This window comes from Eurosta solidaginis, chromosome 1 (genome assembly GCF_040869045.1).
Source record: "Eurosta solidaginis isolate ZX-2024a chromosome 1, ASM4086904v1, whole genome shotgun sequence".
In the NCBI taxonomy this organism is placed as follows: Eukaryota; Metazoa; Arthropoda; class Insecta; order Diptera; family Tephritidae; genus Eurosta; species Eurosta solidaginis.
In genome coordinates, this window is record NC_090319.1 from 306974849 (window position 1) to 306988483 (window position 13635).

The 13635-nt window shown below is 36.2% G+C and overlaps 2 protein-coding genes across 11 annotated transcripts in view; one reads left to right on the plus strand and one right to left on the minus strand.

The window, feature by feature from the left end:
• The window catches only part of LOC137237609 (uncharacterized), a 530759-nt gene that overhangs the window by 143663 nt on the left and 373461 nt on the right, over positions 1–13635 (plus strand). The gene's annotated exons all lie outside the window — the stretch shown is intronic.
• kl-5 (male fertility factor kl5) overlaps positions 1–13635 on the minus strand; it is a 70184-nt gene that overhangs the window by 54924 nt on the left and 1625 nt on the right. For both annotated transcript variants that reach the window (XM_067761434.1, XM_067761433.1), the window contains exons 2-5: positions 5564–5737; positions 4898–5497; positions 4555–4817; positions 58–628 (exon numbers count right to left, since the gene is read on the minus strand). In XM_067761434.1, the coding sequence (XP_067617535.1) occupies positions 58–628; positions 4555–4817; positions 4898–5497; positions 5564–5737 (1608 nt within the window). The remainder of the gene's footprint in view (positions 1–57; positions 629–4554; positions 4818–4897; positions 5498–5563; positions 5738–13635) is intronic.

Genomic DNA, 13635 nt, shown 5'->3' on the forward strand with positions numbered 1-13635 from the left:
TATAAAAAGCTTAAAAGCCGTCACCTGATCTTGTTTATCACATTAAAAAAAACTCACCATCACGCCCGACTCCTTGTAAATACCTTCGAAAACATTAAAGTCCTCTTTAACAGCATTTATTTCTTCAGCCAAATCATCTACGAGTATATGCATATGTGGATCTAATTGTGCTTTAATTATCGGTCGCAACAACAAAGTGCCACAAAGCATTAAATCATGTGAATCGAGTAGAGCCAATTCAAACTGGAATGCCATACGTCGCTCCAATTGTTCTGCGAATTCATTAAATTTGTCTACATCAATTTTAAATTGATCAATCATCTCATCGGGATTGAGTATGTTGTATGTAATACTATTTGTCCAATCGCGATGTTTATTAGTGAATTCTTCTAAAATTTTTGCCAATGCTGCTGATATTTGACGTCCTTTTAACCCACCAACAACAATTTTTTCTAACTTGAGAAAATCACGTCCGGTATCGAAGATAGCCTTCATCACATGTAGCCGCTCTACAAAGCGATCCAAACGATCAAAAATCGTTTTCGGATGCCATGTCCAATCCTGCGAATTAAATTGTGTGCCAATTTTGAACTTCTTCAAGCTAGAGCGGCAATTGTCGTAGGTTTTTCTGACGGAGATCGCAAAGTCGATCAAATAATTTGTATAAAACATATTTTTTTCCAAGTTAATATTAGAGTATAATTAATGTTTTGATGAATTTTGCATGAAAGAGTCACAGAGAAGATCCGTTCCCCTTCCCCTTTCTCAAAGAAATTTTACCATTTTTCAGATGAATATATTTCCATTTTTTGCAATTTCGTTTGCCATTTTCCTAAATAAGGTTTTCCATTCCTCAAAAAGTTGGCCCTTTTCCAAAAAACATTTCCCAGTTTCTGAGATACATTTGCCCGTTTCACAACTTCATATTCCCATTTCCGGAAGATAGTTGCTTTTTCTAAAATAAACTTCCCTTTTCTCAACATTTGCCCATTTCCAAAATACATTTGCCCCTTTCATAAATAATTTTGCCCATTTCCCAAATAATTTGCCCCTTTCGAAATAAATTCTCCCTTTTCTCAAAAACATTTTCCCATTTCCCAAATAGATTTGCACTTTTCTTAATAAAAGTTTCCCTTTTTTTCTCAAAAACATATGCCCACTTCTCAGATACATTTGCCTATTTCTGAACTACATTTGGCCTTTTGTTATATCAGTTTTCTCTTTCCTGAAAAACATTTGCCCATTTCCCAAATACATTTGCCCCTTTCATAAATATATTTTCCCTCTTTGCAAAAATATTTGCCACTTTCTCTAATAAATTTCTATAATAATAAATTTTTCGTTTTCTCAAAAAAATTTGCCCCTTACACAAATACATTTTCCCCTTTCATCAATACATTTTTCCTTTTCTCAAAAAGATTTGTCCATTTCTCATACGCATTTGCCCTTTTGTTAAAAAAATGTTTCCTTTTCTTAAAAACGTTAGCCCATTTTTTAAATAAGTTGTCGTTTTTATTTTTTATTTCTCTAAAAAATATTTCCCCATTTTACAAACGCATGCACACTTTTATTTAATAGATTTGCCCTTTTTCTGAAATACAAATGCCCATTTCTCAAAAATAGTTGGAAAAGGGTAAAACAATGATAGAAGCCTGTCAGCAAGTATCGACTTGTTATAATTATATACTCAGGCAAAAAGATCCAGAAACGAGGCTATGGCGCCTAATAAGCTGAGGCTGTGCCGCTGGTAAAATAGTCCCGGTAACTCGATATTTTGATGCTAGCATTCAGTTCGTCCATTCTAAACATCGATAGCAATCTAGGTGCAAGATGCCGAAGTCACGGGTTGAATAGTACCACCTAGTGCTGGTGGCAACAGAAAGGGAGCCTCGGGGAAGGTATTCCAGCTTATTCCGTTCAAAACAAAGCGAGGTGTGAAACGTCTCTTGAACAATAAGTGTGGCTGCAACCGAACATCCAACTTAGCGTTAGGCTGTATAAATTTGTCAGTATACATCCATGCCGTACTCGGATCGTGCACGATGGGACCCGCCAAAAGAATGTTTCTTCCAATAAAAAAAAATATGCAATAAGTATCGTAAAGGAACTCTTTTTATTTAGAATGCGTGTGCCTAGAATTTTTAAGAGATCCGAACTGACACTCGGCTGGTTGATGTCACTTTAGAAGGCAAGTGGGAACATCACTGCAAAATAGAAAATTCGATCGACTTTATGAACCATAAAGACACTAGATGCAATATTTTAACCAGGTGGTTAGACGGACGACGTGGATATCGACTATTTATATAATAAACTAATGACGATATACGATGAATATCACTGCCAAGATATCAAATTTATGATTGGCGACTTTAACGCCTGTGTAGGCAACGAAGGGGTTTTTGGCCTAACGGCCAAAACTTGAACCGTCACTATGTTATATGTTGAGGTATATCGACATCGTAGCGGCTCGAAATATTGGTATCTGTAGTACCTGGCTGCAACGTTACAACAAGCTTCTTGGCTGTCTCTTGATCAAAGAGCAAGATTCGGAATTTATAATATTTATAATCTGTGACAGGCATATAATCAGTTTCCTAGATGTGTAAACGCTGCGAGGTGCAAATATCGACTCGGACCCATTATCTTGTGGTTCCCATATAAGTATAAACCTATTTGCAGTGAAGACAGTTCACGCCGTTACCCAAACAACGTTCTTAAATAATTCGGCTAATGACTACTACATTCCCAAGAGTCCTGTTTAAAACGTCTTGCTGCGTACGAGCTCAGCTACTCACCATATTATTGGGTATTATCGCCACACCAAAAGGGACACACAACGTGAGGAATAACTGAAGTACAGTGTAGGCTTAAGTTCTCCCCATTGCCAAATAGAAGGACGCCAGATAACTCAATCCCTTAAGTTGAAACATATCTTCCGGCACCCGAGTTTGAAAAATGCCTACCAAGCATGCTTTTACGATGTGCTAAAGTCCTGTTGGAAAATTGCTATATCCGAGTATGAATTTTTTGCGAAGCCTTAAATGAGTTTGACAAGTGATTCTCGGAACTCAGACGTTTCCGAACTAGTTGAAAACAAACGAAACTGCAGACAAAGCTGACGGTTGAGAAGATAAGTCATAAAAGGTTCGGCGTATTCCGCTTTGCCAGACACATTAACGTGGGTGGATTTATATTCAAAAATCTGAAGGACTTCTGGCATTAAAAAGTTTGCTGTGTTAGTTGGTTGATGCTGTCCTACCCGGACACTAAACCCCTAGCTTAAGTAGCGCATGTGTATGCGACTACTTTCACTCCATTTTTAAACGGTTTTATTTAGCTTGACTTGACAGGCCAGCCGCATGGCCGTTGTGAATGAATTTGTAATTAAAATTTTAGTAATGAAAATGCAATAATATGAAAAAAAAAAAAATCCGACAGGTGGGGCATGGATCGAAATATTTCAAAAAATCGTATGTGGGTTCCGATTTGGTTCATATTTGGAACACATAATGCAGACATGAATAGGAAGCGACACATGAAAAAAATTTCCGCCAGTTGGCGCAAGGATCGAGATATTAAAAAAAATCGTATTTGTGGTCCGATTAGGCTCATATTTGGAACACGTATTACATACATGAATAGAAAGCGACGTATGAAAAAAATTGCTGCCAGGTGGCGCGAGGACACTTCTCATCATTCTAGGGCGTTGATCAGACAATTAAATAAAAGCGTTGGACGCGTCAAATTTCTATTGACAGACATAAGTTAGACCAACTAAATCTTAATCAAGTTATGCTACGCCTCACATTTTTAGAAATTTCACGCGCCCAACGCTTTTATTAATTGTCTGATCAACGCCCTAGATTGATGTGGAGTGTGATGACTAGTACCTAGGACCTACTTAATTACTTTCTAGCTTTTATTATTATTATTACTTAAAGTAAGTATTGTTTTCACTAAAACCGTTTAACTTAAACATTTTTTTAAATTATTTTATTATTAAGCTTCAGTAGCACCTCGTTCAGTGCGATGACCCACAGAAGCGAGGAGTTCTCTGACCCTCCCTGGGGAGTTCCTCTACCCACAAGGCGAGTAGTTTTAACCGAGCCCATGTTATCTTGTACTACCTCATCTTCCATCATTGCTTGCGTCCATTTGCTGTAACATATGTTTTTTTAAACCAGCTTTGCCTATGGCGCTGGTAACCGCGCATATTATGCCTTTCATGAAAACAAAGTAAGTCCTTGAAGGAGAAAGGATGACGAGCTGATTTGATTTAGTCATGTCTGTCCGTTTGTCTACATAGAAATTCAACTAAGAATCTCTCCTGTCAATAAACAGTAGAAGGGACTGATCACCACTTGTTAAAGACAAACTTGCTGCCATAGGCGGTCCCAATTATCGTCAGTTAAAGCGAAGCAAACTTTAATCAGACAAAGGCCGTCATGAGATTCGCACTAAAGGTAATCATGATGATTTTCAGCTTACATTACTGTCTTCTTTTATGTAAATTTTTACGGCTAGATTTCATAATTTTTTCACTGTACTCACTTGTAATATTCAATGTGATCGATGTTCATCACAATACGTTTATAAGCTTCATCAACATCACCGAAGCAGCTCTCTGGCTCAATAGTTTGGATAACATTCTCAATGAGAGAATTATGTAACAACTCGAAGAGTAGAACCATATTATCGAGTGTGTGAAAATATTTTGAATGGCCCCAAACAAGACCAACAGTCAAAAGCAGTGGACGCAAGTGAGCTCGATTTTCATCCATACGCTGCACTTCAAATTGATCGACCATTTTACGCTAAGGAAGAGAGAAAAAGAGAGCGAAAGCGATAGGTAGAGTTTAATGTGTAATAATAGATGAGCGTTTCGAAGTCTTACCAGCGGCGCTAAAAATTTTGTAATATCACGCGCCTCAGCCAAAGATTGCAATACCAATTCAACAATTTTTCGATAGGTTGACTCAAAAACCGATTTAATTTTTTCCAAAACAAAACCGATTGTCTTAATGCGTTTGTCACCCAGTTGATCGGCTAAATTTTCTAAATTCTCCAAACGTGTCTCCCAGAAGGCGAAAAGTAATTCAGGTTTTGGATGTAATTCTTTGGCATAGATACGATCACGTGCTTTAATAACCACCAAATCTTCAACTGAATCAAGCCATTTCACCACCATGAATTCTAATGAATGCTTAAGTAGATTATTGAATGAGGTGAGGTCTCCAGCTGCAATTTTTGGCGCACATTCCATGACTTCGTCAATACAAATGGGCAAGGGTAGAATTGTACGATTAATAACGATGCCTTTCATTTGTGCTATGCCATTGCGTAAGTCCTGTGATTCAGTTTTCATATCATTGACTATAACAGACGTCCAACCATCTTGATTGACGGGATTGTTGACCACAGGAAAAATGACATCATCACAAAGTACAGAGATATTTTCCAAAACATTTGGAAGTATATCACCAACCATTAGTTTCTATATTTTTGTGAACATTTTTTTTTTTTAATAGAAATTTCAAATACTTACAAATCATTTACTTACACTGTCCATATCTTCCACTGTGAGCTCAGATGGTGTTTCGCGACGCATGAAGTAAACAATTTTGCTGCGTGGCTTGGCGGGGAAATCAAATGCTGGAGTTAGGAGCGAGGCAATATTCAAGTAGAAAACCAAACGCGGCTGATTGGGATCATTCAGAAAGGTTTGAATTACTTCCTAGTTTGAGAGATGGAGACAAAGATAGAAATTGAAATTTTTAGTATTATAGAAAGACAAGTAGAAGGCGGGGATGTCTTCTCTTGATACTTATCAAGAACATTTTCTCAATGAATTTTTAGAACTACCAATTGTAGTAAGAATTCCCATATAGAAATTAAATAATTAAAAACAAGTAAGGAAGGTTAAGTTCGGGTGTAACCGAACATTACATACTCAGTTGAGAGCTATGGTGACAACATAAGGGAAAATAACCATGTAGGAAAATGAACCGAGGGAAACCCTGGAATGTGTTTGTATGACATGTGCATCAAATGAAAGGCATTAAAGAGTATTTTATGAAGGAGTGGGCCATAGTTCTATAGGTGGACGCCATTTAGGGATATAGCCATAAAGGTGGATCAGGGTTGACTCTAGAATGCGTTTGTACGATATGGGTATCAAATGAAAGGTGATAATGAGTATTTTAAAGGGGAGTAATCCTTAGTTCCATAGGTGGACGCCGTTTCGAAATATCGCCATAAAGGTGGACCAGGGGTGACCCTAGAATTTGTTTGTACAATATGGGTATCAAAAGAAAGGTGTTAATGAGTATTTTAAAAGGGAGTGATGCTTAGTTCCACAGGTGGACGCCGTTTTGAGATATCGCCATAAAGGTGGACCAGGTGTGACCCTAGAATTTGTTTGTACGATACGGGTATCATATTAAAGGTATTAAGGAGGGTTTTAAAAGGGAGTGGTGGTAGTTGTATAGGTGGACGCCTTTTCGAGATATCGCCATAAAGGTGGACCAGGGGTGACTCTAGAATGCGTTTGTACGATATGGGTATCAAATGAAAGGTGTTAATGAGTACTTTAAAACGGAGTAATCCTTAGTTCCATAGGTGGACGCAGTTTCGAGATATCGCCATAAAGGTGGACCAGGGGTGACCCTAGAATTTGTTTGTACAATATGGGTATCAAAAGAAAGGTTTTAATGAGTATTTTAAAAGGGAGTAATCCTTAGTTCCATAGGTGGACGCCGTTTCGAGATATCGCCACAAAGGTGGACCAGGGGTGACCCTAGAATTTGTTTGTACAATATGGGTATCAAAAGAAAGGTGTTAATGAGTATTTTAAAAGGGAGTGATGCTTAGTTCCACAGGTGGACGCCGTTTCGAGATATCGCCATAAAGGTGGACCAGGTGTGACCCTAGAATTTGTTTGTACAATATGGGTATCAAAAGAAAGGTTTTAATGAGTATTTTAAAAGGGAGTAATCCTTAGTTCCATAGGTGGACGCCGTTTCGAGATATCGCCACAAAGGTGGACCAGGGGTGACCCTAGAATTTGTTTGTACAATATGGGTATCAAAAGAAAGGTGTTAATGAGTATTTTAAAAGGGAGTGATGCTTAGTTCCACAGGTGGACGCCGTTTTGAGATATCGCCATAAAGGTGGACCAGGTGTGACCCTAGAATTTGTTTGTACGATACGGGTATCATATTAAAGGTATTAAGGAGGGTTTTAAAAGGGAGTGGTGGTAGTTGTATAGGTGGACGCCTTTTCGAGATATCGCCATAAAGGTGGACCAGGGGTGACTCTAGAATGCGTTTGTACGATATGGGTATCAAATGAAAGGTGTTAATGAGTACTTTAAAACGGAGTAATCCTTAGTTCCATAGGTGGACGCAGTTTCGAGATATCGCCATAAAGGTGGACCAGGGGTGACCCTAGAATTTGTTTGTACAATATGGGTATCAAAAGAAAGGTTTTAATGAGTATTTTAAAAGGGAGTAATCCTTAGTTCCATAGGTGGACGCCGTTTCGAGATATCGCCATAGAGGTGGACCAGGGGTGCTAGAATTTGTTTGTACAATATGGGTATCAAAAGAAAGGTATTAATGAGGGTTTTAAAAGGGAGTGGGCCTTAGTTCTATAGGTGGCGCCGTTTCGAAATATCGCCATAGATGTGGACCAGGGGTGACTCTAGAATGTGTTTGTACGATATGGGTATCAAATTAAAGGTATTAATGAGAGTTTTAAAAGGGAGTGGTGGTAGTTATATATGTGAAGGAATTTTCCAGATATCGACCAAAATGTGGACCAGGGTGACCCAGAACATCATCTGTTGGATACCGTTAATTTATTTATATATGTAATACCTGCCAAGATTTTAAGGGTTTTTTATTTCGCCCTGTAGAACTTTTTCATTTTATTCTACATAATATGTTAGGTGTCGCAACCATTTTATAAAGTTTTTTCTAAAGTTATATTTCGCGTCAATAAACCAATCCAATTACCTCACCATGTTTCATCCCTTTTTTCGTATTTGGTATAGAATTACGGCATTTTTTTCATTTTTCGTAATTTTCGATATCGAAAAAGTGGGCGTGGTCATTGTCGGACTTCGTTCATTTTTCATACCAAGATAAAGTAAGTTCAAGTAAGTACGTGAGCTAAGTTCATTAAAGATATGTCGATTTTTGCTCAAGTTATCGTGTTAACGGCCATGCGGAAGGACAGACGAACGACTGTGTATAAAAACTGGGCGTGGCATCAACCCATTTCACCCGTTTTGACAGAATACAGTTAACATCATAAAATCTATGCCCCTACCAAATTTCAAAAGGAGTGGTTAATTTTTGTTCGACTTATGGCGTAAAAGTATCCTAGACAAATTAAATGAAAAAGGGCGGAGCCACGCCCATTTTGAAATTTTCTTTTATTTTTGTATTTTGTTGCATCATATCATTACTGGAGTTGAATGTTGACATAATTTACTTATATACTGTAGAGATGTTAATTTTTTTGTTAAAATTTTACTTTAAAAATTTTTTTTTTTAAAGTGGGCGTGGTCCATCTCCGATTTTGCTAATTTTTATTGGGCATACATATATTAATAGGAGTAACGTCCCTGCCAAACTTCATCATGATATCTTCAACGACTGACAAATTACAGCTTGCAAAAGTTTTAAATTGCCTTCTTTTAAAAGTGGGCGGTGCCACGCCCGTTGTCCAAAATTTTACTAATTTTCTATTCTGCGTCATAAATTCAACTCATCTATCAAGTTTCGTCGCCTTATCTGTCTTTGGTAATGAATTATCGCACTTTTTCGGTTTTTCGAAATTTTCGATATCGAAAAAGTGGGCGTGGTTATAGTCCGATATCGTTCATTTTAAATAGCGATCTGAGATGAGTGCTCAGGAACCTACATACCAAATTTCATCAAGATACCTCAAAATTTACTCAAGTTATCGTGTTAACGGACGGACGGACGGACGGACATGGCTTAATCGAATTTTTTTTCGATCCTGATTATTTTGATATATGGAAGTCTATATCTATCTCGATTCCTTTATATATGTACAACCAACCGTTCTCCAATCAACTTAATATACTCTGTGAGCTCTGCTCAACTGAGTATAAAAAATGTTTAAGTTAAACGGTTTTATTGAAAACTATACTTAAATTTAGTAATAATAATACTAAAAGCTAGAAAATAATTAGGTAGGGCTTAGGTATTAGTCCCTCCTCGAACTCTAAAGTATTTTGATATCACTTCTACCGAACTGTATGTAATATTTGTTCCAAATATGAACCAGATCGGATCACAACTACGAGTATTTTTAATATCTCGATCCTTGCGCCACCTGGCGGTTCGATTTGTCATCGACTTCATATTAAATTTATCGACACTTCCGAAAATTAAATCTAAAACTATATTCAATCGATACATTTTCGATGAATAGTCGACATGTTTTCGTCAATAAATTTATAATTTTCGATAACAATACAATAACTTTGCGATAACAAATCGAAACCCTTTTGATAACGTCAGTTAATTTTCGATAAATAATCAATAAATTTCCAATAATACAGCAATACATTTTCGGTATGAAAACGAAACATCGTCGAGGGAAAATCGGTAACTCAATGATAACACTTGTTATCGATAGGCAACTTACAACACTTGGATGCCGAATCGTTAACTCGTCTTTTCCTGCTCGATAACACACCTATTTCGAACCGATAACTCGTTACTCAGAAATGGGTTTCACAATTGCTTACCGTCGATAACAAACCGATAACTCATCGTTACAGACACTTCGTTAGCCAATTGTTAGCACGCCGTCTTTTTTTGATTTCGGTTCCGGCTTTGGTTTCGAACTCTAATTCTTCTACTCCCCTTTTCTTTTAACTTTTCCTTTCTGTTCTTTTTCTTTTTTCACCTATGCTCTTGCCTAGCCTTATGGAGACCTTAAGGTATAACGTCACCAGACGCTGGATGGAAAGACTTCCCGATTTCGTACCTACGCATTGATGGGAATCTTTTAACTATTATAGAGGTCCAACATTCTGTCAGATCACTGAAGTGTCCTTCAGGCAAAAGCATTAGCTGTGCACAATGAAGTCGAAATAATTGAGAAAAACATCTTAAACTGAAGTAGCGTCAACTTTTTTGTTGAGAGCCAAGTGGCAATCGGGATAGGGAGAAACATATGTACATATTACACCCCCAGGAATATGGTAATAAATGGAAATGAAAAATGGGATGAGCTAGCAAAGAAAAGGCGCAACCGTGTTTCGTAGACGTTCCAACCAGGCAAAAGAAAGCAAGCACATAATCAACCAATTAGGAAAGGCGTTAAACCAAGCGTGGAGCAAAGTGCCGAAGATCATTTGCAGATCCTACAATAGACTGACAAAGTTACAATTATTATTAAAAGCTGACTCGTGATGGCAAATTTTACTGGATACTATAAGTTGTCGAGGGTAAACAATTCTCCCTGCAAAATAGCGAAGGTAATAAATAGCAAAACCCGATGCGAAATACGTGAGGACTGAACGAACATGCAGGTACCTTCTACTACTTAGAAAAACGGAGGAAAAAAGTGGATTTTTGCTAAAATAGGACAAAGCAAAGTACTTGCTTTCATCAGAAATATTATTGTCGAATAAAAGCCTGAAGAAAAGTATAAACCTTGAGCTAACAAGTCAATATCCACAAATCTCACACTTTTTTAATGTATGGTCCTCGAATAATGCACGTTTTCTAGAGAATATGGAATAGCCCTTGCAGAGAATAAAGCTCAGATTATTCTACTTCGACGTTATCAATAATACTATCTTTCCGGAAAATACAGTAGCCCCTGGTATACTACGTACGTATTTCGTTCATATATTTTATGCATATCTTAATCGATTAATGACTCCTAGAGGTCATATTTTTGGGTTCTTACGTCATATGATTCGCTTTGTCATATCTAACTATCGCATAACTTGGACATTTTTTAAGCGGTTTTATTTAGCTTGAAATTTAAGTAATTTCCCGATAAGCTACAAGCTTGAAATTTGGAATATAGTTCAGAACCCATTGACAATGCAATAAAAAGAAAAAAATAAAAGCGCGGCCCGCGTAAAATTTCTATTAATGGTCAACCGCTCTTAAAATATGATATTTTCATATATGTATAAGTAAGACCAACTGAACCTTAATCAGGTTATGCTATGCCTCACGTTTTTAGACATTTCACGCGCCCAACGTTTTTATTTATTTGCCTGATCAACGCCCTAGATTGATGAGGAGTGTGATGCCTAGTACCTAGGACCAATCTAATTATTTTCTAGCTTTAAGTATTATTAGTACTTAATGTAAGTATTGTTTTCAATAAAACCGGTAAACTTAAACAATTTTTTTTAATTATTTAATTTTTTTTTATTTTACTCCACTGGAAGCTTAATTTGAAGATATTGTGGCGAATATTAGCATTACTATGCTGTGGGTAAATAATCACAAAAACAAAAACAGAAAGCAGACACACTTATGTACAAGGAAACGAAGAATATTGCATACACAAAACCAGCAGCTTGAAACAGGGATATTATGTAGCCGGCAGCTAAGAGCACACATACACATGCATATGGTTAGAAGAAAAGCATAAATAGCATATGTATATAGCTAAATAAACAAGCATGAGATACAACTGTTCTAGAAGGCATGTGCGTCAAACGTCTAGAGCTAATGAGAAATATGCGAACGAGGTAACAGAGAGTATAAAAGTAGCGCAAGCTGAGGAATAACTAATCAGTTTGATTTAAACACGCTAGAAGTGAAGTATAATTGTGAAGTATGTACTATTCCCAAAGTAGACTAAATAAAGACCATTTTGCAATACTGAATATTGGAGTTATTTATTCGACAGTTCAGCCACTCGAACGTTACTAGACGGTGCATAGCTATCAGGAATTCCCAAAATGTGCTACAATATGTATGTATGTATATCGAATAATTTTCAGACAGTGAATTAGAAGAGTTTTTTAAGAATTGAGATAAACTTTACCTATACAATTTTAAAGGCTTACAAAAATTAGGGTTTGCAAATTCTATTTAATTCCTCTAAATACAGTACTTGCACTAAACACCCGTTACCTTAGCATGGCGTGGAGCTATTATAACACCTAATTGATGTTCGAATGAGAAATCAGACAAATAAAAAATATAGCGTCTTAGCTGGATTTTCGAAAAAAAAAAAACAAGTAAGGATGGGACTTCATACCTTTCATGAATGGGGCTGAACAATAATCTTATCCCGTTCATAATCTCCAAATAATCGAATGCATAAGATAAGAAATATATAGTGAACAGATGTACATACCTAAACGATTTTTAAGATAAATATAAAGTAAAAAATGGGAAAAACCACCTTATCTGAACGATCGGTTGTATGGGATATACGTTATATATAGCTCCGATCGGAATGAATTTTACAGGCAATCTTCTACGATATATTAGAATAAATATCACCAAGTTTAAAATTTTTATATTGGAAATTATGTGAGAAATGGCTAATATGGGATATATATTATATATAGCTCCGATCGAAATGATTTTTTCATGAAATCTTCTATGATATATTAGAATAAATATCACCAAGTTTAACGTTTTTATATTGGAAATTAAGGGAGAAATTGCCATAAATCTTTCTATCTGAACGATCGGTTGTATGGGATATAACTATATATAGCTCCGAGTAAAGTGATTTTTTCAGAAAATTTTCTATGATATAATAAAATATATATCACTGAGTTTCACGTTTATACTTTCTAAATTAAGGGAGAAATGGCCAAAAATCTTTCTATCTGAACGATCGGTTGTATGGGATATACGTTATATATAGCTCCGTTCCGAATGACTTTTACAGGCAATCTTCTACGATATATTAGAATATATATCACGAAGTTTCACGTTTTTATAGTGGAAACTAAGGGAGAAATGGCCAAAAATCTTTCTATCTGAACGATCGGTTGTATGGGATATAACTATATATAGCTCCGATCAAAGTGATCTTTTTAGAAAATCTTCTATGATATATTAAAATATATATCACCGAGTTTCACGTTTATACTTTCTAAATTAAGGGAGAAATTGCCAAAAATCTTTTTATCTGAACGATCGGTTGTATGGGATATAACTATATATAGCTCCGATCAAAGTGATCTTTTCAGAAAATCTTCTATGATATATTAAAATATATATCACCGAGTTTCACGTTTATACTTTCTAAATTAAGGGAGAAATGGCCAAAAATCTTTCAATCTGAACGATCGGTTGTATGGGATATAACTTTATTATAGCTCCGATCAAAGTGGTTTTTTCAGAAAATCTTCTATGATATATTAAAATATATATCACTGAGTTTCACGTTTATACTTTCTAAATTAAGGGAGAAATTGCCAAAAATCTTTCTATCTGAACGATCGGTTGTATGGGATATAACTATATATAGCTCCGATCAAAGTGATCTTTTCAGAAAATCTTCTATGATATATTAAAATATATATCACCGAGTTTCACGTTTATACTTTTTAAAGTGCGGCAGGAATGACCAAAATAGTCTTATCTGAATGATCGCTTG